This window comes from Callorhinus ursinus, unplaced genomic scaffold (assembly GCF_003265705.2).
Source record: "Callorhinus ursinus isolate GAN/ISIS: 27379988/994484 unplaced genomic scaffold, GSC_fseal_2.0 scaffold38, whole genome shotgun sequence".
In the NCBI taxonomy this organism is placed as follows: Eukaryota; Metazoa; Chordata; class Mammalia; order Carnivora; family Otariidae; genus Callorhinus; species Callorhinus ursinus.
The window spans coordinates 10,076,523-10,103,700 of NW_027397100.1; the positions used below are offsets into that span (position 1 = coordinate 10,076,523).

Sequence of the window (27,178 nt, forward strand, 5' to 3'; positions counted from 1 at the left end):
CGAGTAGCCATAATAGTCACAAATGCTAACACTTAGCAAATGTTTACTATGTGCTCAGCACTGTATGAAGCATTCCATGTATGTTACCTCATTTCATTTTCAGAACAATCCTATGGAACAGATACTATTATTGGTCCTGTTTTACAGGTGAGGAGCTGAAGAGATGAGCTCCCTTGCCCAAGTCCCTCCAACTAGTACATGGCAAAGCCTGGAAGACTCTAGAGCCAGGGCTTGTAACCAGTACTAGGTACACCATCCATCCTAATACCCTCATTTTACAGAAGAGGAAACAAGCAAAAAAAGGAAAAGTGACTTGTCCACAAACAAGGCACAGACCCAGATCTTTAGATTCCTTATTCAGTGTTCTTCCTCTTCTCATTCTTGCAGGATCCTATTCCAGGAGGACACAGACAACTTGCTAGGCTGTGTCTCCTGGAGAGCTTTCTCCTGCCTCCTCTAGAGCAGAGCCCAGCACCGGCCCAGGTGCATCATGGGGGTTCATCTATGGCCAGGAGAGGTAGCAGTAAAAAAGACAGATAAATCTACTTCTAAAAAGTCTGAGGCCTCCTTAGATATTACAATGTCAGGGCTTGAGAGGACACTTTGGATGTCAGTTAGTACCATCTCCCATTATATAAGGTCATCCACTTCAACAAATTTATTGAAGACCAATCATAAGCCAGGCACAGTGTGGGGGCACTAGAAAGAATGATAAGCAAGTTCCTGCCCAGATGGTATTTGCACTTCAGTGAGGAGAGACAGAGACAAACAACTAACAAGTTCAAGTATAATTACAAATTCTCATAAGCGCTATGGACTACAGGGAGCTCTAAGAATGTATAACAAGAAAAACTGACTTACTCTAGGCAGCTGGTGAAGGGCCCCCTGAGAAAGTCACTCTTGAGCTGAAATCTGAAGAATGGGAATTAAACAAGAAGCAAGGGAAGAGTGTGTTAGACAGAGGGAACAGCATGTACAAAATCCCAGAGGCCAGAGAGCTCATGGTGCCTGGGTGACCTAAAAGAAGGCCAGAGTAGCTGGTTTCCAGAGAAGGGGGCAGGGACTTGATCCTGCAGGTCTTATAGGTCAAGGTAAGGTGTGGAGAACTGAGCAGAGCAGGGAGACCCCTTGCTCAAAACCTGGCCCAGAGCAGACACTGTCAGTGAGTTATTACAGTATTCAGTGAAGGAGCAATTTGTCCAAGATCACAGGGAAGACCTGAGAGTTGAAACCAGAACGCCCACCTGCCAGACTAGGGCTGTGGGGCTACTTCAGTATGTGGGGCAGTGGGCAAGGGATGCTTTCCCAGTGTTTCAACCTATAGGAGGTTCCAGTTTCCTTTTGGCACCTCTCTTGAACTCAAGGGCAAGAGAATCACCTGTGTTTGTGAACACATAGCCTGCTGGGCTCCACCCCCAGAGTTATTACTGATTCAGTAGGTCTGACTGGAGCCCCCAAAATTTGCATTTCCAACAAGATCCCAGGTGACCATGTTGCTGCTGGCAGGGTGACCATACTTTGAGAACTACTGCTCTAGATCAGAGTGTATGGGGCAAAGGGGCATGGCCAGGATCCTTGGGGGCTAGAAAGGTAGATTCCTACGTCTGGGTAATGATGAGACAAACACCAGGACTCTGAGAAACTGAACGGGCCTCAGAATCTAGCCTACTAGCTGCTCAGCCAGGGAAACTGAGGCTTAGGGGGTTTAGACTCTTACATAAGAGAAGTGCAATACAAATGTGCTGAGCGAACAGATAAACACAAAAGGGTTTGACCAAAGTCCAAAGGAGACCCCTGGACCAGACTCCAGGGCTCCTGAGCTCCAGGCCAGAGTCTTTCTTATCCTGGGAAGGGGAGATTCAGGGAAGGGGACCACAAGCTCAGCTTTCCCCAGCTTCTGCTGCCAGAAACATTTTAAGAATTGCAGAAATCTGCTCTTGGCCCCCAATCCTATCACCCATCCACCCTCCTTCCTTTTACATTCCCAGCTCCCTCCCTTTCCACTCCAAATCCTGTGCACTTTATCCTGGCAAGCCGAGCAGCAGAGGGGGAGGTGAAGTAAGAGGGAAGAAGAACTGGAAGTGGAGGAAGAATTCTTGCACTTGGATGTCCTTCTTCCAGAACAATTCCTTCCTCCTAGAAGAGTCTCAGTTTCTCTCCATCCTTGTATCCAGTCTACCCCCAATCTGCCCACATTTCAATACCAGCGTCTGAAACCCACAAAACCAGGGGCTAAATTTCCAAACCACCTTTTCACCCAATTTTTCTATAATAGAGTGGCCCCCGGACAAAATTTTTCTATCGTATCCTAGTTGGCAGCAAAATGCCACTTCTCTTGCAAACCCACATGCACAGACTCACTAATATACAAACAGCTATATGTACATAAAAACAAATACACCAGAACTTTAAAAATACGTACACATATACATCAAAATACATTATACATTGTTCACTGATAAAACATACCTATGCACCCAAATGCACAAGAAAAACACAGAGACACACATGCAGACAGACCACAAATCTAGAAATGCATGCACTGCACCACTACATGGGAAAAGGGGTACAGGCACACCCAGAGACCTCTCTCAGAGTAGAGGTCTCCTGAGGGGTTGGGGGTTTTCCTGCTCGGGCTCTGGCCCTTTAAGAGAGTGGTTCTCCCTCCTTTCAGGGCCTCTAAGGTGCGGCTCTACCCGTGAAAGCTAGAGAGGGTGAGGGTGGCAATGAGGCTGACCTGGACAAGCCGGGTCGGACTCTGGGCCACCGTCTCCGCGCCGCGACAGGAAATGGATCCCTGAACCGCCTGGGTCACCAGCCTGGGGACCGCTGTTGCCGCCACCACCACCCTACACCCACACACGCACACCCGCGCACACACACACACACACCCGGGCTTCAGGCAAGACACGCCCTCCACTCCAGCTCGGCCCGGTGCGCGGGCTCCGCCGTCAGCCCAGCGCCTTGTGGCCCCTGGGGTGTGGCCGCCCACCCGCCTGCAGAGAGTCTCCGCCGGGCGGGGACACTCCCGCCGCCGCCACCCACCGCCCCGGCCAGGTGCCCGGCTGCCCGGGACTACAACGCCTCGCCCGCCGCCCCCACCCCTTCCTCCCGGCAGTGCGGAGACAAAGCCGCGCACACACACACGGGGGCTACGCGGATGCACACCCGCCCTCACACGCGCACACCCGGAGAATCACACTGGCGCTCACACGGCGACACACACACACACACACACACCGCCAGAGGCTCCAGCCACAAGCGAAGCCACTAGCACACACCCTCATCCAGATGTACACACACACTCAGCTACATATTCGGACACACCCTCTAATAGACACATTCACGAATAGACACACGCAGACACACACACCCTCACCCAGATACACACACACCACCCAGTCCAGACGCACGGAGACCCACAGCGCACCCCCCCACACACAGATGCACACCCAGCGCACACGCACGCGCGCACACACACGCAACCACTTTGCACAGACCCACGGGCACACGCGCGCTCACACCCAACACCCGGAGATGTGGATCCCGACACACGTACCGGCGCCAGTACTGAGACTCACGAACCGAGGCCCGGGGCTCCCGGCTGGGGCGCCCGCCCCCCGCCCCTGTGGTGTCCAGCCCCCCCCGCCCCGCCGGAGCTGGCCCGTCTGCCTGTCAGGGCTCGAGGACCGGGGACCGAGCCCGGAGCCCTCGGCGATCACCTCGCACACAGACACACACGAGAGCAGACGCGGCGGGGTTCCCGCGGCCTGGAGGAGGGCGGCGCGGGCGGCTAACCTGGCAGCGGCGGCGCGGCTTCCGGGCGCTGTCTGTCCTCGGTCCGTGCGTCCGGCTGCCGCCCGGGCGGGCTCCGAGGCGCACTCGAGCTGCGCAGAAATGCCCCGCTCGCTCGCTCGCTCCCTCTCTCCCTCCCACGGCGCCCAGCCCCCTCCCCGCCCGCCCCCCACACCGGGCTCCCCCCTCCGCCCCGCCCCGGCCGGCTGCCCCCGAAGAGGCGGCGGCAATCCCGGCCGCCCCAGCAGCCACCGGCGAGCTAGCGAGCAGCCGCTACGAGCCGCGAGCAGCCGGGCGGGGTGGGGGGGTAAGCGCCGACGCCGCCGGAGCAGCCGGAGCCGCGGCCGCGCGTCGGGAGGAGCCGCGCCGGCCCCCGGGGAGGGGAGGGGAGGAGGAGGCTGAGCCCCGCGAGCTCGCCTGGCGCCCGTGGCCCGCCGCCCGCTTCCCCACGTGGGCCCCGCGCCTGGCGCTTACCTGAGCCGCTGCGGAGCTCAGAGCTTGGGACCGAGCGGCGGGGGGGAGGGGGGGAGACCCCACAGGGGAGACCCCACCCCGGCCTCCTCGCCCTCCCTGTCCCAGCCCGGTGGGCTCGCGCCCCGCCCCCGCCTCCTTCCTGGTCCCCGCCAGCGCCGACCTGGGTTTTCCCAGGCTAAGACGCCTCGGCTCTCGGCCGGGTACCCGGGCTAACCCCACCGCCCGGCGCCCAGCTCGCCTGCCTCCTCTACCTCCAGCCTGGACCTGGCCGACGCCCACCCGCCGCCCCGCCGCCCTCCCATTGTTCCCGCAGCCCGAGCTTGCAGAAGATCCCGCAGTGCCTTCCAGCCCTCTCCCAGGTGGCGATACCTCTGGACTCTCTGGAGGCCCTCCAAGGGCTGGCCCCTGGCTCTGGGACCCCGACGCCCACCCTCCACAGGGGCGGGCACCACCAGAGGAAAGAGCTTTGCTAAATTAGGGTTATAACCACCGGCCCTTATAGGCTCTCCTTCAGGTCCTACTTTGAGTATAGACTGAGGCTTGGGGAGCAAGGATTCATCCAAGTTCAGCAAGCCCGAGATGGCAGTGGGGAGAAAATGGGGGTACCAGTTAGGTGTCTCCATTCCATAAATGAAGAAACTGAGGGCTCCTGGGTCAGGGCCAGGCCCTCCAGAAGTGCAAGGAAAAATGAGCCTGCCCTCCTTTGTTAGATACTAAATAAAGCAGAGCCATTCGGAGGAAGCAAGTGTCCTGGACTTCGGCGTTTTTACTGGAAGCCAGAAGGAAGGTAAAGACCTACTAAGTGCAGGAGCATTCGTGTACTGTGTCTCACTTAGCCCTGATAGTCCTGTGTAGCAGCTGTGATTATCCCCGTTTTGCAGATGGGAAGCCTGTCTTAGGTCTTTCTACCAGCAGCACAGAGCCAAGATAAAGCCCAACCATTATTCAAGTTCTTCACTGTGGTCCTTGCCTCCAGTATAGGAAACTAAGTGCCAAATGAGCAGCTGAGAACTTAAGAAATCAAGGAGAGGAGGCTTAGTTTGCACTTTGAAGAACTTCCACAAACTAAGAAAGAGCAGAACTGAGGGGATCAAGGTCCCAAAGCAAGACTGAGTGTGGCTTGTCCAGGAGGAAAAAAGTATAATTAATAATAAGAACTGATGATAACCAACATGTTTGGAGCACTCACTGTACTCTAGGCACTGTTCTAAGAGCTTTACTTGCACTAACTCATTTAATCCCACAATAACACTGTGCAAAAGAGGTTATTCTTGCCCCCACTTTATACATTAGGAAACTGAAACGCAAAGACATTACATAGTCTGTACAGCAGCAGAGCCGGGACTGAAATCCAGGAAGCTGATTCCCAAGCCTGCGTTTTTAACTACTGTAGACCAGACAGAAGCAGCCCTGATGTGAGACAAAGGCACTGGAGCTACCAGAGCCCCCACCACAGCAGGACTCTATTGAATTTGCTGTCCTCTGTCTCCCTGTGTGCACTCAGTGCCCTCACACAACGCCTGCTATGTAGGCCTCATTTGTTAAACGACTGCACGACTGCCACATGGGGCTGGAGGGCTGAGTGCCACGTGCAGGGCTCAGTTGCAGCCCTCTCTGCCCTGCTGGGCATCTTCATCAGTGCTTTTAGATGAAGCCGAGGAAGGCATGAAACGCCAATCAAATCTACTGCTGTCGTGAAGCTGGAAGGGACAGCAAACACTCTGTAAACCAAAATTAGTTTCCAAAAGATTTCAGCAGCCTTGGGGCTGAGCTGGAACCAACAAGATGAGGTGCCACACAGAATAAATGTAAATTCCTGCCCTTTTTCATTCAAACCAGAGCAGCCCCACTGAACTTTCTGTGATGATGGAAATGTCCTAAACCCACATTGTCCTTTTTTTTTTTTTTTAAAGCGGGTCCCATACCCAGCATGGAGCCCAGCACAGGGCTTGAACTCACCACCCTGAGATCAAGACCTGAGCTGAGATCAAGAGTCAGATGCTTAACTGACTGAGCCACCCAGGCGGCCCTGCATTGTCTGATATGCTAGCTACTAGCCACCTGTGGCCGTAGAGCACTTGAAATATGGCTAGTACAACTGAGGAACTGAAATTTTAATTTCATTTCAAGTACTTAAAATCTATTAGCCGCATGCAGCTAGTGCCTGCCATATTGGACAGTACAGTTCCAAATGATCAAGTGCCCAAAATACAAGACAGAATCTAGATTAAGAAGAGTTCCAGTGAAAATGACTTAAAGGTTTGAGTTGACCTCAAGTTCAACAGTGCGATGTGGCTGTAAAAAAGAAAGGAAGGAAGGGAGGGGGGAACGAGGAAAGGAAGAAAGGAAGGAAAAGGGGGGAAAGCAAACATGATTACTGTATCAACAGAGAGCAGACGTCAGACCAGCTCGGTGCTGCCCTGGGCGGATCACAGCTTGGCCACGGGGCTCAGCTCTGGGGCCCACATTCTGAGAGCGACACTGTCACATGAGAGTGTGTCTCGAGGAGGAGACCAGAATGCTGAGAACCTGAATACCACTGTGTGATGAATGCTTTAAACAGCCTGGAGAAGGGAAAGGACAGGGTGGGTATAGTGGCTATCTCCAAACCTCAGGTCGAATAAACAAAACAAAAAATTCGGCAAACCCCTAGGCCACACTATCCATGTCTAATTTATCATCCTGTTCCCCTGGGCACCTAGTTCACCCAGGACCTGGCCCATAATAAACACTGACTACAAACTTGCTGACTGAATGGGTATGAAAGAATCCCACTCAGCTCCAGTGGGTGGACATCAGGGAGGACAGTTTCAGCTCACTGTAAAGAACTCATGAACAGTCATGGCTATCCAAGAATGAAATGGACGACCTTGGGAGTGATGAGCTCCCTGCCAATAAGCATATTCAAAGAGACTGGGTCTTCACATCCAGATGGCCAATACACACATGAGAAGATACTCAACATCACTCAGCGTCAGGGAAATGCAAATCAAAACTACAATGAGATATCACCTCACACCTGTCAGAATGGCTAAAATTAACAATACAGGAAACAACAGGTGTTGGCAAGGATGTGGAGAAAGGGGAACCCTCTTACGCTGTTGCTGGAAATGCAAACTGGTGCAACCACTCTGGAAAACAGTACGGAGGTTCCTCAAAAAGTTAAAAATAGAACTACCCTACAATCCAGCAATCACACTACCAGGTATTCACCCAAAGAATACAAAAGTACTAATTCACAGGAATGCATGCACCCCAGTGTTTATAGCAGCACTATCTATAGTAGCCAAATTATGGAAATAGCCCAAATATCCATCAACTGATGAATGCATAAAGAAGATGTGGCATATTACTCAGCCATAAAAATGAATGAAATCTTGCCATTTGCAATGATGTGGATGGAGCTAGAGGGTATTATGCTAAATTAGTCAGAGAAAGACAAATAACATGATTTCACTCATAGGTGGAATTTAGGTAACAAAATAAAAGAGCAAAGGGAAAAGAGAGAGAGGATAAAGCAAAACAAGAAACAGACTCTTAACTATAGAGAACTGATGGTTACCAGAGGGTTGGTGGGTGGCAGGATGGGTGAAATAGGTGCTGGGGATTAAGGAGCACACTTGTTGTGATGAGCACTGGGTGTTGTAGAGAGTGTTGAGTTACTATGTTGTACACCTGAAACTAATATTACACTGTAGGTTAACCAACTGGAATTTAAATATAAACATTTTCAAAAAGAAAAGAGAACGCCCAACACATAATATAAATAGGAAAGCCAGTCTTCATAATCAATCTAATCAGCAACATTTGATTTCCTGTCAGAAGAGAGACTGGGTCTTGATTTGGAGGCTGAACTAGGAACCAGGTGACCCTTCAAGTTGACAAATGGACAAGTTCTATTAGTTAGGGAAAAGACAAGATCAAAGTCATGCTTCCAGACAACTTTCATTCTGTATGTACAGAACAAACTGACGTGGAGGGCCCCAAGGCCAGGAGGACCAGTTAGGAACCACTGCAGTGGGCAGTAAGAATGGAAAACAAGAACAGGTGTGTCACCAGAGGAGCGCAGCCACTGTGCTGGGAGTCGGGCCCTACAGGTTCTGGTCCTACCTCTGCCTTTAACTTACTGTTTGCGCTGGGGTAAATCCCTTCCCTTCTTTGGATTTCAGTTTTCCCGTCTCTGAAGCGCAGAATAATCCCCAAGTTCCTTCTAACTCTGTTTTCTTTTTATGGGAGCAAGATTATGAAGGATGGCTAAGATAATATATTAGACAGCCTTTACAAGCTTCAAAGTAACAATATCCTTGGTCTCATCACTATTGTTATTAGTATGATTACACAGACAGCCTCCCCAGGCCAGATGAAGAGATTAGCAGGAGAGGACAAAACGTCCATAGACTGAGCGCCTGGGTGGCTCAGTTGGTTAAGCGACTGCCTTCGGCTCAGGTCATGATCCTGGAGTCCCGGGATCGAGTCCCGGGATCGAGTCCCGCATCGGGCTCCCTGCTCAGCGGGGAGTCTGCTTCTCCCTCTGACCCTCTTCCCTCTCGTGCTCTCTATCTCTCATTCTCTCTCTCTCTCAAATAAATAAATAAATAATCTTAAAAAAAAAAAAAAAAAAGAAGAAGTCCACGGACTGCATCTGTAGGGGCGGGAGTAGGGGGCAGGGCCTTTGGTCTTTGGGGAAGGCCAGCTGACAACTCTACCCCTCCCCCAAGTTCTGTGAGGACAAACAGCGTTCTGTGTGTTGTCACCTCAGGAACCTTTTCCTCATTCCTTTGAGCCACACCCCATACTTGGCTCAAGGAAGCAACCGGTTCTAGGAAAAGTTAGACTCTGTCTCCCTCCTCATAATGTTCGCAAATGACACCTGATGTGGTCTTTTCCTTAAATAACAAGTATCATCATCTCATATGAAAACAACCAATATGATTGGGCACTATATGCTTAGCACCTGACACAATTTTCTCACACTGGGAGGAAGCTATAATCATTATGCCCATTTTATAGGCAGGGATACTGTGGCTCATGGAGATACACAATTTTCCCACTGTTGCACAGCTTATGAGGGGGATTCTAATATAAGTCTTTGTGCATTCGAGGCTGCAGTCCTAAAGGCTTCTAGCATTTTACTATGTAATTTTGCAACAACTTAGGGAGGAGGGCAAGTCAGTACGGTCTCCAATTTATACCAGGGGCCACAGAGAGGTTAAGTTTAATCACTCTGACAAATTGGTAACGTCTTTCAATGTGCAGTTCAGCGTTCTTTCCGGTTCTCTGTTCCTCTCTTCTGACCCAGCAGTTCTTTCCTCCTTCTTCTGTACCTTCGGGGGCCTCCCCAGTCCTAGTTCTCATGGGGAGGGATTTCCCCCACTCACTTAAGAGAAGGACTTTTACTTGTCCTTTTCCTGGGGCAGAGAAAGGGAAGGAAGGCAAAAGTTAATTCCCACCTCTTCCCCGCCCCCATACACACACACCACCAGCACACACACCCCAGCCCAGGGCCTTGAGGTGATGGGGGTGAAGGCTTACAGGATGAGTCACGTGGAGCTGAACTGCCAGTCACCGGAGCACCAGGTGCTAAGCTTAGTTTAGAGGGGTGGAAAAGTAGGCCAAGTGCTCTCATTCCCAAGAGCACCTCCCAATTGCAGCCTGTGCCCCCAACTCATCTCATCCCCAAATGCTGCAAACATTTAAGAGACACTTGTGCAAGGCCTGGGAGGCAGAAGGGACACATGACAAAAAAGAGTGTATCCCCACCCTTCAGAGGGGATAAAAGTGTGAGTACAAAGTAATATACACTTAAAAGAGTGAGGGGGGCACATGGTGATTAATTCTGAGGAGAGAAACACACGGAGTTGAGAATGGGGCAGAGCTTTAAAGAGTGAGTTGAACAGGGGCGCCTGGGGGGTACTCAGTTGGTTAAGCATCTGCCTACAGCTCAGGTCATGATCCCAGGGTCCTGGGATCAAGCCCTGCAACAGGCTCCCTGCTCAGCAGGAAGCCTGCTTCTCCCTCTGCCTGTGTTCTCTCTTTCTGTCAAATAAATAAATAAAATATTTTTTAAAAGAGTGAGTTGAACATGCAGATGTGGCAGAGGGGTACTCCAGGCTTCAGGAATGCACACGCAGAAGCCCTAAAGCTTACATACATTTTGACTCCATCAAGCAGGCAATAGGGAGCCATGGAGTGCACTGTGGCTTTGGAGAAAGATGGTCTGAGTTTGAATCCTGCCTCTGCCCCTTCTCAGCTGTTTGACCTTGGACACATTACTTGATACCTTCAGTAGAGATATTGTTATTCCCGTTATTTGCTTTCCCCCTTCCAGGGGGGGAAAACTGGCTAATTCTAGCCAGTTGCCATGTGATTTGAGTACCCTCCAGAGGAAGGAGTACCCTTCCACATGAGGCTTGACCACATGACCTCCTTTGGCCAATGAAATGTGGGCAGGTGAGATTATATGCCAGTTCTAAGCAGAAACTTGAAGAGCCACTGTGTGTTTTGGTCTAAAAGCATAGTGTTTTATCTTTGCCATTGGAATGGCATGTCCTGGATAGGGTCTGTGCCCTCAGCCTGAATCCTAAAGTGAAAAAACACACAGAGCAGCACTCCAACCACCTTACAGCCACACCACAGCTACTGATGTTTAATGTGAGGGAGGAAGCTTTGTTGTTGTCAGACAGTAAGATCTGGGCGCTATTTGCCATCACGACATAATGCGCCTGTTCGCTCCCTACAGTGGATGAACAGTTCACTCCCTACCTCATGGACTGTTGTGAGGATTAAATAAGATTATCTCATGAAAAATGTATAACCATTTCATCAAGGACTTAAAATGGCACTACAAAATTATCACCCTGCCCACACCTATAGAGAAATTTGATATAGGACAGAAATGACATTTACAAAAGAATAGCAAATGATGTGGTGGTGGATTGAAAAGTGTCTCCCCCGACCCCCAACACACACACACACACACACACACACACAAAATTCATACCTACCCAGAACCTCAGAATATGATCTTTTTTGGATATATAGGGTTTTTGTAGAAGGGATTAGTTAGGGATCTCAAGATTAACTCATCCTGGATTTTGAATGGGTCCCAAATCCAATGACTGGTCTCCTAATAAGAAAAGCAGATATACAGACACCCAGAGAAGGTGCAGATGGAGATAGGGACTAAGCGATATGTCTATAAGCCAAAGAACCTCCAAGGATGGCAGGCAACCACCAGAAGCTAGGAGAAAGGCATGGGGTGTTTTCTCCCTTAGAGCCTCCAATAGAAACTGACCCTGCTGACATCTTAAAATTTGGACTCTAGCCTCTTGAACTGTGAGAGAATAAATTTCTGTTGTTTTAAGCCACCAGTGTGTGGTAATCTGTTATGACAGCCCTAGGAAACTAATACTTTTGGATTACTTTTAAAATGATACGGAACAATTGGTTATTCATTTGGAAAAAAATAAAATTGGATTCCTACCTCATGGCATACACAAAAATAACCTTCAGTGGATTAAAGACCTAAATTTGAAAAGCAAAACTTTAAAATCTTTGGAGGTAACTAAAGACCAATCTTTGGACCTCGGGGTAGGCAAGGAGTTCTTAAACAAGACACAAAAATCACAGAATGTATTAGTCTGTGTTCTCAAGAAACAGAACCAATAATAGATAGATAATAAGAAATTGGCTCACGTGGTTTTGGAGGCTGACAAGTCCCAAGATCTGCAGGTGGCAAGCTGGAAACCCAGGAGAACCGATGGTCTAAGTTCCAGTCTGAGTCTGAGTCCAAAGGCAGGAGAAGAACAATGTCCCAGCTGGAAGGCATCCAGGCAGAGAGAGCAAATTCTCCCTTACTCTGCCTTTTTGTTCCATTCAGGCCTTCAATGGACTGGATGAGGCCTGCTCGCACGGGGGAGGGCAATCTGTTTTACTCAGTCTGCTGACTCATGTTAATCTCATGCAGACACTCTCACAGACAAACCTAGAATTATATCTAACCAAATACCTGGGCCCTCTGTGGCCCAGTCAGAGTGACACATAAAATTAATTTGGATAATTCTCAAAAATATAATGTTGATAGGGGCGCCTGGGTGGCTCAGTTGTTAAGCGTCTGCCTTCGGCTTGGGTCATGATCCCAGGATCCTGGAATCAAGTCCCACATCGGGCTCCCTGCTCTACGGGAAGCCTGCTTCTTCCTCTCCCACTCCCCCTGCTTGTGTTCCTTCTCTCGCTATGTCTCTCTCTGTCAAATAAATAAATAAAATATTTTAAAACATATATATAATGTTGGTAGAAAAAAGTATAATGCGGAAGATACAACTTATATCATTTATATAAAGCTTTATACTAGACAAAGCAATAGTATATATTGTTTAGGGATACTCATACATGTAGTAAAAGTTATAAAGGCATTTATTGCCAGGATAAACTTCAGGGTAGTGGATACCTCTGGGTAGAGAAGGAGGGGAATGGGACCAGGCAGGGGTACACAGGAAGCTGCAATTTCATCTGTAACAGTTTGTTTCTTAAGCTGGGTAGTATGCACATGAGTGTGCACTACTCTGCACTATAATTTTTCTCAATATATAATTAACATACCATAAAATGCATCATTTTTAAGTGTGTAATTCAGTGGTTTTTTTGTTTATTCACAAGGTTGTGCAACCATCACTACTGTAATTCCAGAACATTTTCATCACTCCAAAAGAAACCTCATATCCATTAACAGTCACTCCCCATTCCCCCCCTCCTACCAGCCTGGCAACCACTAATCCCACTGTCTCTCTCTATGCATTCATATAAATGGATCATTCAGCATGTGGTCTTTTGTGGCTGGCTTCTTTCACTTAGCATAATGTTTTCAAGATTTATCCATGTTGTAGCATGAATCAGTATGTTATTTCTTTTATGGTTGAATTATACTCCCTTGTACGTATATACCACATTTTTGGTTACCGACTCATCAGTTGATATACATTTGGGTTGTTTCCACTTGGCTATTATGAATAATGACACTATGAACTTCTCTGTGTTTTTCTCTTGGGCATATAGCTAGGAGTGGAATTGCTGGGTCATGTGGTAACTATGTTTAACTTTTTGAAGAACTTCCAAAGCAACATCACCATGTTAAAACCTCACCAGCAATATGTGAGGGTTCAATTTCTCTACATCCTCACCAACACTTGTTATTGCCTCTCTTTTTCATTATAGTCATTCTCATGGTTATGAAATGACATGCACTATGCTTTTTGGTGTATCTGAATTATTTTGTAACAATTTATACATTTCATATTTAATAAAGAAAGACCACTGTGACAGCTGGTAGAGAATGGATTGGTAGGAGTGGAAATAGAAGGCCAGTACGAGTGTGCTGCAGATGTTCTCCAGAAAGATTAGGCCTATCTTAGAGGGCCACGGCAGAGATCATGGAGAAGGACAGCCTGGGGCCCACTTAGAGGCCAACACAAATCTGAGTGGACCCAATCAGTTTGGGGGTGGAGGCATTATTCAGCCTACTACAGTTCCATTCATTATAGATTGGAAAAAATATTGATAGTTACTTGTAGGCTAATATTCTTAGCAGCATTACTCACAATAGGCAAAAGGTGGAAACAACCCAAGTGTCCATCTATAGATGAATGAACAAAGAACATATGGCATATCCATAGAAGGAAATATTATTCAGCTATTTAAAGGGATGAAATTCTGATACCTGCGACAACTGGGATGAACCTTGAAGACATGATGCTAAATCAAAGAAGCCAGATATATGCAACAGGATAAATATTGTATGATTCCGCCTGTATGAGCTATCTAGAAATAGGCAAATTAACAGAGACCAAAAGTAGAATAAGGGGGCGCCTGGGTGGCTCAGTTGTTAAGCATCTGCCTTCAGCTCAGGTCATGATCCCAGGGTCCTGGGATCGAGCCCCACATTGGGCTCCCTGCTCAGCGGGAGGCCTGCTTCTCCCTCTCCCGCTCCCCCTGCTTGTGTTCCCTCTCTCGCTGTGTCTCTCTCTGTCAAACAAATAAATAAAATCTTTAAAAAAAAAAAAAGTAGCCTACCAGGGACTGAGAGGGAAGTAGTTATTATTTATTTAATGGGTCAAGAATTTCTGCTTGGGTTGTTGAAAAAGTTCTGGAAATAGAGGTAATGGTCATATAACATTGTGCATGTACTTAAATGCCACCAAACTGTACCCTTAAAATGGTTAAAAGAGTAAATTTTAGATTACGTTTATTTCGCCACAATAAAAATAACAATCTGTATTCCTAAAAAAATACGAATAACTATTTATTTTTTAGCTTATCCAAGAGTAATTATGATCAACTTCCTTAAGATATTCCAGGATTGCTGAATTTGTTTAGAATTCCCCTACTGTGTTGCTAATACAATCCTCCCACATGTTCCTAACACTTTGAGTATGGTACACTAATTGATCATACCTTTGGCAGAACAGAGAGCAAATGATGGGCAAATGTTCTTGGGGAAAAATGGAGGAGTCAAAATATCATTCTATGGACAGGTATAGAACTCATAAAGGATTTATGTGGTTAAAGGCAGAAGAGGGATGTCAGTTCTCTGCTTCTAATGAAGACAGAATCAGCAGATATTGCAACAGGAGTGACCTAGATTGGCTCACCACTGTAAAATGAGAGGACTGGGCCAGTAATTTCTGAGACCCCTCCAGCTCTAACAGTACCTCGCTCTGTTACTAAAAACCGAATAGGAATTCACACTGGCCCAGTGCCTGTGGTTTGTGTGGCACTGTGCCAAGTGATTTCAGTAGCTTATTCAACCCTCATGACTCTGTATGGTTGGTATTACTACCCCCATTTTACATAGAAGGAAACAAGAGTCCAGATAACTTACATCATTTACTCAGAGTTCCAGAGCTAAGAGGTAGCACAGCTGAGAACCAAGGCCAAGGATGTCTGACTCCAAAGTCATATGCTCCACACTAGGCCATGCTATAGCATCCTCTTTTGCAGAGATACTTGGGAAAGGAGAGAGCTGACTCTGGGCTACAGGCTGGGCCACCCCCAGCTCAAAAGCAGGAGCCTGAAGTCACTTGTTAAGATTACTCGGAGCTGCTTCCCTCATATGCCAGGTCCAGAGACTGGGGCTGCAGATCCGCTACAAACTGTCCACCAATCTTCAAAGATGGAACACTTTACAAGTGTTCATCTGCCCCTGTAAACCTCCGGAGCATCCATCTCCCAGGTGAACTGGTTGTGGCCCTTGGAGGAAGAAAGGGCAGTACCTTTTGGCAGAAGTATGACCTCTGGCCTTTGCAGTTCTCTGACCTAGAATGGGCAGAACAACAACAACAACAAAAAACCAAGTTACAATGTAAAGCACCCCAATGTGGCTGAAGGATCTTGCACATATGTTTTATCAGAGAAGGTACTGGAATAATTTCCCATTCGTAGCCGGTCTTCTGGCCTCCAGTCCGTTCTATACCTCAGTGGCTTGGTTAATTTTCCCAAAGCACAGTTCCAATGAGGACCTTCTTCAGCTCAAGAGAGAAATCCAAACTCCTCAGCTTGGTATCTGAGGCCCTCTGTGATTTGTCTCTATTTCTATTTCCAGCACCTACCAACCTTATGCAGACGTCGACCCTACTCACGGCTCCCCGTTCATGCCTCATCTTTTCCCATGACACTGGGCTGTGACAGCTGGGCCCAGTCCTAAATTCTCTTCACCGGGTAATAATCCAACCCCCTTCCTCTGGAGAACTCTTTGCTCTCTCCTCATACACAGAACCTTGTATCCTCCAGTGGAATCTATCTTCCTGGCCACATGGATTAATTCCAGGTTGGGTATGTGACCAAAGCTGACCCCCCCTACAATCTTCTCTGGGACTCTCCTGCTGTGGGTGGCAGGGAGGGCTATCTTGCTCTCCTCTGATCTGTCATAACTCTTATCTGGACTCTCCTAGGCTGCCTAGCTCGTACTACAGGTATTCTTATATTCTCTGCGAGATTGCCTAAGCCCTGCTTTCTCCAAGTGCTCCACTTCTTTTCAAGTGCTCAATTTTAACAGACATTTCCTGACCCTTTTCTGTGCAGACATTGTGCTATGCTCTGGGGATCCAGAGTTGGATAAGACATCCCTTATTGAATGGATGGATGAATGAAAACAGTCCTTGGGCCTCATCCAGTTTATCACAGGGGATTGGACAGCAGAAAATAGTAAATATAAAGACCAAAGTCATTAGCCTGGCGTTCAAGACCTTCTCGATCCAGTTCTAATGTTGTGCCCCCACTACACATACTCTTAGCTCCAGCCAGACTGGCCTGTTTGTTGTCCTAGAATAGCCTGGGATGCCCCCACATGCGTGTGTTGGCCCAGGCTGTGGTCCTCTCCCATGGTCTCTTCCTGTTTTTCTCTTCCATTCATAACTTCCCTTTCGCCATCTCCTGGGGGCCTCATTTCTCTCACTTTTAGCTCCTCTCCCTTCTACTCCCCCTCTTTCACCAGGTCTCCTTTCCTTTTTCCTTTCTCTCAGCTGTCGCTGAGCTCTCTTCTGACACTTCCCTGCATCCCACTCTTACCTCTTAATTCTCTCTCTTTTGTCTCCTGACCCCCTTCCTGCTCTGTGCACAGCCCCCTCCTCTGGGGGGCAAAAGATGGGATAAGACAAATCTAAATCAAACAGCTTCTAGATCTCATCACAAGAAGTCCTCAAAGTCAGGGGAAAGGAGAGGGGGAGAAACGGAGGGCAGAGGGGATCCTGGAGGCAGAGAAGAGGCTGCCTAGCGACCGCTGGTGAATCAACAGGGAGCTCTGTGTCAGTTACCCACCTCCAACCCACCCCCGGCCCTTCCCTTTCCTCCCTGCGATCACAGAATTATGAAAAGTCAGAACTGCAAAAACTCTTGACATCCATCTACTTTGCCTCCCTGATTTTGCAGCTGAGAAAGTGAAGCACAACTAGGGAAACAGAGGCCCAGAAAAGGGAAGCACTAGCTAATGTCACCCAGCAAGTCAGTGGCTCAACAGAAACCGGAGTCCTAAGCCTCCCACCCTCCAGAATGGTGGGAGCCCTTTCACCATACCACACTACCTTCCTCCCTGTCGTCCCTCCCCCTGGTCCCTACCCCGCCAGGTTTGAGATTACATTTAAGGATGCCCAATCTCCCCTCCCTCCCTTGCTCCCACCCGGAGTAAGTGTAGGATCCAGTGAAATAGGGCCAGAAGGGACAGACCACATCAGAAGGTCCAGCCCTAAGTCCCAGGGGTATATTCAGTGGTGACAGGATGGGGAAGGCGTCAATCTGGCCTGTAGGGGGACCAGTCTCCTCTTCAGAGAGCTCCATTAGAAGCAGCCTCTGGTGAGTTAAGAGATGCTGCGTTAGACAGGATCCTTTCTCACCTGCCCAGCTTAGCTGGCCACCTAGAGACCCTACCTCACTCTGCCAGCCACCAGCCATGGACTTCAAACAGAGGCCACCCAGGCACAGGATGGTCCACAGTTGCCAGTAGGGGTGGCTAGAGGTTGGGGGGGGCGGGTGTTCCAGAGGCTCCACTTTCAGTTCTACTTCTCTGCTCCACAAAGAGCCACTGTCTGAGCACAGAAGGACCCTGGAGGGAGGCCTCCCAAGGTGCTCAGCAACAGGGCTGGGTTTCATCATGCTGGGCCTTCAGGCCAAGTAAACATCAGGGTGGAAACAGGCCTAGCAGTTCATTCCTGCCACGGGATCCTGGCTTCAGCAATGCTCAGTGGCATCCTCACCCAGGGCTTCCCTGAGAAAATGAGGGCCAAGGTCATTTGCCCAATTTTCTCCAGGCATGGAGAGTCAGGATGGGGAACTGGCTGTATCCAATCCTCTTCCCATTGCTCAAGGAGCATCCTATTTCCCCCTTAAGAAGCACACGTTTTACAAGACATTTTTTAATTAGTTTAGGAGGAGAGAGCTCTGTGAGCTTGGGCAATCAGGGAAGACTTCCTTGAGGAAGTACAATTTAGCTGTGATTCTCCCCAAATGGACAGGAAGGAGAAATGCATTTCGGGCAGAGAGCATAGCACTGACAAGCTGTGGTGTCTGGAAAGCAGGAACATTTGGGGGTCCATGAAGAGATCTATCCGGCAAGGGTAGAGAAAGAATTCACATCAGAGAAGATGGGAAATAAAGTCAGAAAGTTTCGTTGAAGGTTAAACCACGACCAGTGTGAACAGCCAGGCTGAGGAGTCATGACATTTCCTGAGCAGAGCAGCGACGGAGTAAAAGCAAAATTTCAGAAAGTTTAGGCTTATGATGTTTTGAAAGAGTCCCTACATTGAGCCCCAATCTTCTGGATGACCTTGGGCTGGTTATGGCCTCTCTCTGGGGCTTGGTTTCCTCATCTTTAAAATAAAAGAGTTACGAGGTGCCTGGGTGGCTCAGTCGGTTAAGCGTCTGCCTTCAGCTCATGTCATGATCCCAGGGTCCTGGGATCGAGCCCGCATCAGGCTCCCTGCTCAGCGGGAAGCCTGCTTCTCCCTCTCCCACTCCCCCTGCTTGTGCTCCCTCTCTTGCTGTGTCTCTCTCTGTCAGATAAATAAAATCTTTCTAAAAATTTTTTAAAAATAAAATAAAAGGGTTATACCAGAGAATCCTGAAGCCACTTTACATCTCAAAATGCGAGAATTCTCTGATGGGGCGGCAGGGCCAGCTGAGAATGAAAGGAGGAGAGGAGGAGAGGAGAGGCTGTGGGCACATGCCAGATATCTCTGGGCTGCATTTCCGCAATGAATCATCCCCACAGAGCTGTGAAATGGCCATCATCACTACCTTTGCTGCCAGGCACTATGCTGAGCACTCCCCACTTTCTTAAAACTTCAGTTTTTTGTGAATAGGAAATGCATATACATATTGCAAATTTTAAGTCATAAAAAGATGCATGTATGGTAAAAATAAGTTTCCCTCCTTCTCCTATTTTCAGCTATCCATTTCTTTTCCCACTGTCACCAGTTTCCTGTGTAGCCTTCCAGAGAAAACCTATACATAGATAAAGATTCTAGAAAGTCTCTTTTTCTTTACAACAGATGGGAGCATACTGGACATACTTCTGCATTTTGGTTTTTTTAACTGGGAAATTCTGGAGATCTTTTCATATGAGTATATAAAGAGCTGCCTCATTCTTTGTATGGCAGACCATGATTTATTAAATTAGTCCCCCATGGACAGATATTTAGGGTATTTCTTTTCTAAACAATGCATCAATGAATATCCTGAACATACATCATTCAGCTTGTGCTGGAAGAGATCCACAGGATATATCCTTAGAATGGAAATTATATGCTAAGCTCTTCATAGGACTTAAGATTCACAACAATAATTTAAAGCAATTATAATTATATGGATCTTGCTGATGACAGAATCGAGGCACAGAAAGATTCGTTGACTTGTTCAAAATCACACAGCTCTTAGGTACTAGAGTTGAGATTCCAATGCGGTCAGTAGTGGGGAAGCCCCACTACCCACACTGGCAGAGAGCCAACTTCATGTTGTGAGAGCCTGCTATGAACTGCATGTTTGTGTCTTCCCAAAATTCATATATTGAAGTCCTCCCCTCCCCTCAAGGTGATGGTATTTGGAGGTGGAGCCTTTGGGAGGTAATTAGGTTTAGAGGAGGTTATGAGGGTAGGGCCCCCCATGATGGGATTAGTGTCCTTATAAGAAGAGACGAGAGCTCTTTCTCTACTATGTGAGGACAATGCAGAAAGATAGCTGTCTGCAGGCCAGGAAAAGGGCCTCACCAGGAGCCAAGTCAGCCTGCACCTTGATCTTGAACTTTCCAACCTCCAAAACTTTGAGAAATAAATGTCTGTTTTTTAACGCCCCCGCCCCACACCCCCCCCCCCGTCGGTAATTTGCTATAGCAGCCCAAGCTGACTAAAATAGAACACTTGGGAATGCAGCTGTTTATTTCCTCCCATGCCTCACTTTGCTTAAAATGAAATCAATGAGGCAGCCAGGCCTTTGTTATTAATGGAAAGGCAGCATCTCAGAATGCTAGAGCTCAATCAAGATAAGCAAATCCAATGCTCTCATTCATTATTAGTAACAATAACTATAAATCATAGCCTACCCATGCAATTGACATGCTTCCTTTTCAAAAAATTATTATTCCCTCTAATCGAATTCCCCGTGTTTCTTTCCCCCTTATTCTGGTACACAGCCTCTCTTTCCATTCCATGTGGCTGATGTGGCCAGTCCACATACACATACACACACAAAAACTATGAGAAAGTCGGGAGGAGGTCTGAGGCCTGTGGGATGCCCTTTCTGCAGAGTGAGGAACTGACAAAGATATCTCCCAAACATGGACAAAGTTTCAGGGTCGTGCATTGTTGCCTGGAGGCCCCCAAACACCAGCCCAACTCCTCAAGGTGCTGACTCTGTTACAGAATTCGATCCCTGAGCTCAAGGGCCTTGAGGACCCCTGCAGCTTCTTCCAGCGGCTCCCTACCTGGCCGTGAGTCCTGCTTCTGCTGCCTGGCTCCCCCACAGGCCTCTCTCTTGGGCTTCTTCCCCTGTCAGTACCCTTGCTTTGGACCCCACACCCCAAAGCCCAGACTTGTAGCTGAAAATGTCTAGGCCCCTGGACAAGTGACACCCCCAGAAGCCATTGGTTGGGCAGCTGCAGCGAAAGTGGCCAGTAGTCAGGGAGAGAATTTCAGGGGCCAAGGCAGTCAGAGTCGGTTGGTCAGGTGCACGGCAGGCCGGCAGTGTGATTCCACCGCATCTGTTGGGGGCGGGCCAGGTCAGCCATCACGGCAGGCGGGCAGGTGGAGTCGGACACGGCCGCTCTCGGTCAGGCAGAGTCACACAGGTGGCCAGGGAGGGACAGTCAGGGAGACTCACTCACCCAGGAACCCAGTCCCTGGGATGCAGCTAGACTCAGATGGTCGGCCAGAATCAGCCAGCCATGCAAAGCCAGCCGCGCAGTCTGGCAGATGCGGTCAGCCCACACATCAGGCGGGCTGATCCAACCTTCCAGATGCCCAGCCGGGCCGGCTCCAGCAAACACGAGGCGGTGCTGAGGCCCGCCGGGTCAGGGCAGTCAGCAAGTCTCCCGAGGCCAGCCAGACAGGGGGTGGGACTCCGGCGATGGCCGCAGCAGCGCTCCGGCCCAGGTGCAGTCCAATCGGCCGGCCAGTCTCTGGCCAGTCTCGGGCGGCTTAGCCCACTGAGCAGAATGTGGTCAAACCACTGCTCAGAGCGATCAGTCAGAAGGCTGGTCAGTCGGACACCGGGGGCCTCAGTCAGTCAGATACAGCTTGTCGAACACCGAAAGGGTCTGGGCAGCCAGACGCGCCCTGTCAGGCCCGGATGCCTTCAGCCAGGTGTGGGCAGTCCGTCAGTCAGCTGTGGTCAGGCAGACAGATCACACGCTGTTGGGCCCTCAGGCACCCATGAAATCTGGGTTCCGTCAAACACAGCCAGACAGACGGATTATCAAGCAGTGATGGCGTCTGTAGTCAATCAGACACAGTCAGTCAGTCAGATGCAGCTCGCCAGGCACTGATGGAACCAGCCAGAACCGCACAACTGCCGCGGGATCACGGGACAGAGGCCCCGCGCCTCGTCCAGGGTGGAGCCTCGGGGGGGGCGGGGCCTCGGCCTGAGCCTCGTCCCGGGGGCGGGGCCTCGTTCTGGACTGGGCGGCGGCCCCGCCCCTCCTCTCCCTCGCCGCAGCCTCCGGGTGTTGCCATGGCAGCCGCGGCCAGGCAGGATGCTCTGCCCGGGCCCCCCCCCCCCCCCCCCCCCCCGGGCCGGGGCCCGGGGGGCCCCCCCCGGGCGGGGGGGCTGCCCGGGCCCCCCCCCCCCCCCCCCGCGCCCCAGTGCCTGCGACCTGGAGCTCCCAGCCGGGCCGCGGAGCGGTGAGTGTGTTTGAGAGTCCCCGCTGCGGGCTCGGCCCTTTTGTCACCCCCTCGTACCGACTGGGAATGACTGGGAGACTGGGGAGGACTCACGTCAGGATCCACAGTGATAAGAGCCCCAGAACCTCCCGACCCCGGGCTCCTCGCCTCCTCCGTGACCTGCACGGGTCCTCGGGAGGAATCACATTTCTCCAGCAGAGGAGCGAGTCAGGAAGAGAGAACCGGCCCGCGCAGCGATGTGCTTACGGTTCCCTGGGCTCGGCGGGGACTCGGGCGAACACTCACCTGTACCAAGCACTGATAAAAGCGTCATGTACACTAATTCACTTGAGCCTCATACTTTTCCTTTGACAGTCTATAATGATTTCCTTTATCACAGGAGGAAGCCGAAGCACAGAAGGGTTGGTGACCAGGGTCAGCGGGCTGTGGTGGAACCAGGTGGGGGAATGAGGATTGGAACCCAGGCAGTCTAGCTCTGGGGCCCTCAACCCAGACTCTGGCCCTCTCTGTGTGACCTCTGAGGGCAGACCATGGTCATGATCTCAGAGTTGCGAGATCGAGCCCCCAACAGGCCTCTCTGGTCGGCTTCAGGACGCCCAACCCTATCTACACTGGGCCCTGCATCCTGAAGGTCCTGCTTGAGTCTCTGCTTCAAGGACTCACAATAAGGAGCTATCAAAACCAGGAACCTGGCCAAACCAGGGGACAAACTATGAGTCTGTCTCATCCAGTCTAGAGAAGAGTAAGCCTGTGAGATCTGAGAAGCCAGGGCCAGGGGGAATCCTATGAGCATGGCTTCAGAGCTTCAAGTCCAAAGATTTTTGATCAAATTCCACAACGTGAGCCAGGAGTTAGAAACACATCATGGGTCATAAATTCAAATGCCTACAAGGGCTAGAAAAGTAATGAAAGTAATGAAAAAAGGGTCAAGGGATCAAACTGGCAAATCAGCCCCATCTAAAGGGGGCACTGCCTCTCGGCTCCTGCCCATTGTGTTCTCAGACACCTGCTATCTTCTAGTTGAGTGCCATTGGCTAACTCAATTAACATCAAGTCTCAGTTTCTCCATCTGCATAACAGGAAGGAAAATTTGGCTTTATTTCACAGGGTGAAATTTTATGGAGATCAAACATGTTTTTGTATATAAAAAATATTTTGTGAGCTGTAACATTATTCTATAAAGTGGAGGGAGAACAAACAGGAAGTTGACTGAACATAGATTGTACATCTGTTCCACGGTCTACAAGTTCTGACAGCATTCCTCTGAGGCAGGGCTTAGCATCCCTCTTGTCCAGAAGATGAGAATGCGGGGCACCTGGGTGGCCCAGTGGTTTAAGTGTCTGCCTTCAGCTCAGGTCATGATCTCAGGGTCCTGGGATCCGGCTCCCTGCTCAGTGGGGAGTCTGCTTCTCCCTCTCCCTCTCCCTCTGCCTCTGCCCCTGCTCGTGCTTGTTCTCACTCTCTCTCAAATAAATAAATAATCTAAAAAAAAAAAAAAAGCTGAGAATACCCTTCAAGGAGTGTGCTGACTTACACAAGGCCACAAGCTTGTGCATGATGGAGCCAGATTTAGAATTTAGGTCTGTCTGACTTCTAAGACCAGTCTCTTGCACCAATCATTCTGCAAAGTGTGGCTTGGGGCCCCCTAGTCATACCAAGATGATTTCAGGTGGGCCCCAGATAAACATTTTTTAAATAGTTATATAGTTTCTGTTATTTTCCACTTTAGAGGAGGCTTATTGATACTACAGAAGTCCTAAATTTCACACAGCCAGGCTATAGGAGGCTGAATAATGGCCACCCAAAGATATAGAGACCTAATCCCTGGAACCTATAGATGTTACCTTATTTGGGAGAAGAATCTTTGCAGATGTGATTAAGGATGCTGAGATGAGGAAGTCATCCAGGATTATCCCAGTGGGCACTAACTGCCATCACAAATAACCTTATAAGAGAGAGGCAGAGGGAGATTAGGACAGCGTAGAAAACCGGACAAACCTGTGCAACTGTGGAAGCAGACTGGAGTGATGCAGCCACCAGAAGGTAGAAGAGCCTCTGGAGGGAGCACGGCCCTCTCAACACCTAATGTTAGCCCAGTAAGACTAATGTTGAGTTTCTGGCTTCTAGAACTATGAAAGAATACATTCCTATTGTTTTAAGCTACGAGCTTGGTGATAATTTGTTGTAGCAGCCACAGGAAACAAATACACAGTTCTACATGGCTTAAAAATTCATGCTCCAGGGGTGCCTGGGTGGTTCAGTCAATTCAGTGTTGGCCTCTTGATTTTGGCTCAGGCCATGATCTCAGGGTTGCGAGCTCGAGCCTCACATCAGGCTCTCTGCTGGGCATGGAACCTACTTAAGATTCTCTGTCTTCCTCTCCCTCCGCCCCTCCCCTCCTCTCCCTCTCCCTCTCTTAACAAATTTTAAAAAATAATCACGCTCCAAACTAGTACACATAACCCCCGTCTCTTGTTAAATAAACTTATTTTAAAACAGCTATACAGAAAATAAACGTAAATCTTTGATATACAGAGTAAAGAGATTCTGGAAGCGCAGAGTTCCCACAGACCCCTCCCTCAGTCTCTCATATTGCTAACATCCTACATGACTATGGCACATTTGTCACAACTAAGAAACCAACCTTGGAACCTTCCTATTAACTAAACTCTACACTTTACTTGGTTTTCACTAGCTTTCCAACTATGTCCATTTTTTCGTTCCAGGGTCCCATCCAAGTTATTACATTACACTTGGTCAACGTGTCTTCTTAGTCTTCTCTGGCCTAGGACAGTTTCTCAGACTTTCCTTCTTTTTCATGACCTTGTCACAGTTTTGAGGCATACTCGTCAGATATTTTATAGAGTACCCCTCCATTTGAGCTTCTCTGGCTCAACTGGGGTTATAGGTTTTGGTGAAGGATGCCACAGAGGTAAGGTACTTATGACATCATGTCAGGGGTCCATGCTATCAATATGACTTGGCCACCTTCAGTACCTGGCCAAGCTAGTGTTTGCCCAGTTTCTCCCCTGTGAAGTTACTTGGTTTTCCTCTCTTTCTACTCTTTGGAAGAAAGTCACTAAGTGCAGCCCATACTCAAGGGGGAGAGGGGGAATTAAGCTCCACAGCCTGGAAGGGATAAATTGTTTGGAATGCTTCTATAAGGAAGACGTATCTCTTCTCACCCATTTAGTTATTTATTCAATCATTTCATTACATCAGTATGGACTCATGGATATTTAGTCTATACTTGAGGCTATAATCCAGTACTGTTATTTCTTTTGTTGCTCAAACTGTTCCAGCTTTGGCCATCGGGGGCTCTTTCAGGTTGCCTCTTGAGTCTCTTTGAAACTAATTGTTTTGCATCTTGGTTGTACCAAGATGATTTCAAGTGGAACCCAGATGAGCATTTTTTTTAAGAGTTGTATATTTACATTATCAGGCTTTGGAAAACATATAACCAGCATCTCAAGTTGATGATTTCACAAATACCATTGAGGACAAGGCTAATGTAGTGATGGTTGTGCTAAGTGAGTCAATTCCCAGAGAGGTATTAAGTCAAAACTGCTATTGATGGTACATGGGTATGGAGGAAGTTGTTAAGCTGATTAGGGAATGACTCAAGTTTGAGAAACTCTGTACTAGGGCAGAAGCAAGCCCCAAATGCAAGCAAATGATAGTCACTCTGAGGGTTATGAACAGCCTCTCTGGGACACACCCACACACAATCCATTTCCTGGGCCCTGCTGCCAACCAGACCTGTCTCAGTGCAGAGGTGTGCTGCTGTTGATAATGGTGGAGCTGTGCGTGCCCAGGCCCGGGAGGGATGGATGCTGCACTGTGTTTGTTTCCCAAGCGAGCTGTGTGGGTGGCTTGCGGCTCAGCACCATTCCCACTAATGAGCTCGGAGCCTTTGGCCTAACAAACACGTTCTGTGTCACAGGCCTGACATGTGATGTTTCCCAAGGAGAGTGCCAGGAAGCCTCGTTATTTTTACTCTTTTGCTTTGTCTTGTCCTTGATTTCAGACAGGCAGGAAGACAAGGTGGAGTCAGCAGTCAGACTGGCTTCTGGCTCAGAGTCTTGTCTGGGGTCTCTGAGCCGTTCCCCAACCCCACTGAGGATGCTCGGAATTGAACTGGAGCATTTAGCTTGCCCCACTCTGTACAATCCTGAGCCCTGACCCAGGCCCTGAATCTGCCACCTGGTTGAGCAGTGAAAACCCAGAAGCTCTGGGCCTGATCTGAAATAGGAAGCCCTTCAAAAAGAAGCCTCTTCATTTCCCAGCTTCCAGTCTAAACCTGGGTGGCTGTGGGCTGGTGTGTGTGCAGGTCTCTAAACCCTCTACAGGGCCTTCCCAGGGAGCTCTAGAGTCAGATGAGCTGGGTTAGAATCCTAGTTCTTCCCGAGAACAGACAAGTTGCATAGCCTCTCATCTGCAAAAGAAAGACAGTAATAATACCTACTTCACAGGATTGCTCTGCAAATTAAATGAGACAACCTATGCAAAATGCTTTAGCACTGTGCCTGACCCATAGTAAGTGCTCAATTAATTCGTTCATTTGTTTAACAATTATTAATGTCTACTGTATGCCAGGCACTGTACTGTGTGCCAGGGACATTGGGGAAAGCAAGGAGAAACTAGGGGCGCCTGGGCGGCTCAGTCAGTTGAGCTTCTGCCTTCAGCTTGGTCGTGATCCCAAGGTCCTGGGATCGAGCCCCACGTCAGGCTCCCTGCTCTGCGGGGAACCTGCTTCTCCCTCTCCCCCCACCCGCTTATGCTTGCACACGCTCTCTCTCTCTCTCTGTCTCTGAAATAAATAAATAAATAAAAATCTTAAAAAAAAAAAAGAAAGGAAACTAGAAAAGTAATAAATAAGGTGAAGTATATAAAGCCAAGATTTTTGTACAGGACAGAAATACAGCAATACTCATTATTACTAATAAAATAATGATAAATTGTGATCAATGAATAGAGGAAATAAGTAGGGTAATGCAGTGCTACCTGGAAGAAAGCCCTTGAGACAGGGAGAT

The 27,178-nt window shown here is 48.9% G+C and overlaps 1 protein-coding gene across 7 annotated transcripts in view; it reads right to left on the bottom strand.

Moving 5' to 3' along the window:
- Positions 1-21,823, bottom strand: part of EPB41L1 (erythrocyte membrane protein band 4.1 like 1) — a 139,137-nt gene extending 117,314 nt beyond the window's left edge. For 2 of the 7 annotated variants that reach the window (XM_073880477.1, XM_073880476.1), the window contains exons 1-3: positions 20,732-21,823; positions 15,146-15,579; positions 11,965-12,051 (exon numbers count right to left, since the gene is read on the bottom strand). Coding sequence is in view for 2 of the 7 variants with exons in the window: in XM_073880481.1 (XP_073736582.1) it covers positions 11,965-12,097 (133 nt within the window). In the remaining 5 variants the exon portion in view is untranslated. Of the gene's footprint in view, positions 1-3,798; positions 3,960-11,964; positions 12,515-15,145; positions 15,580-20,731 lie in introns of those variants that run through there. The other 5 variants (XM_073880480.1, XM_073880475.1, XM_073880481.1 and 2 more) reach the window with 4 other exon arrangements.
- Between the last annotated feature and the right edge of the window lie 5,355 nt (positions 21,824-27,178).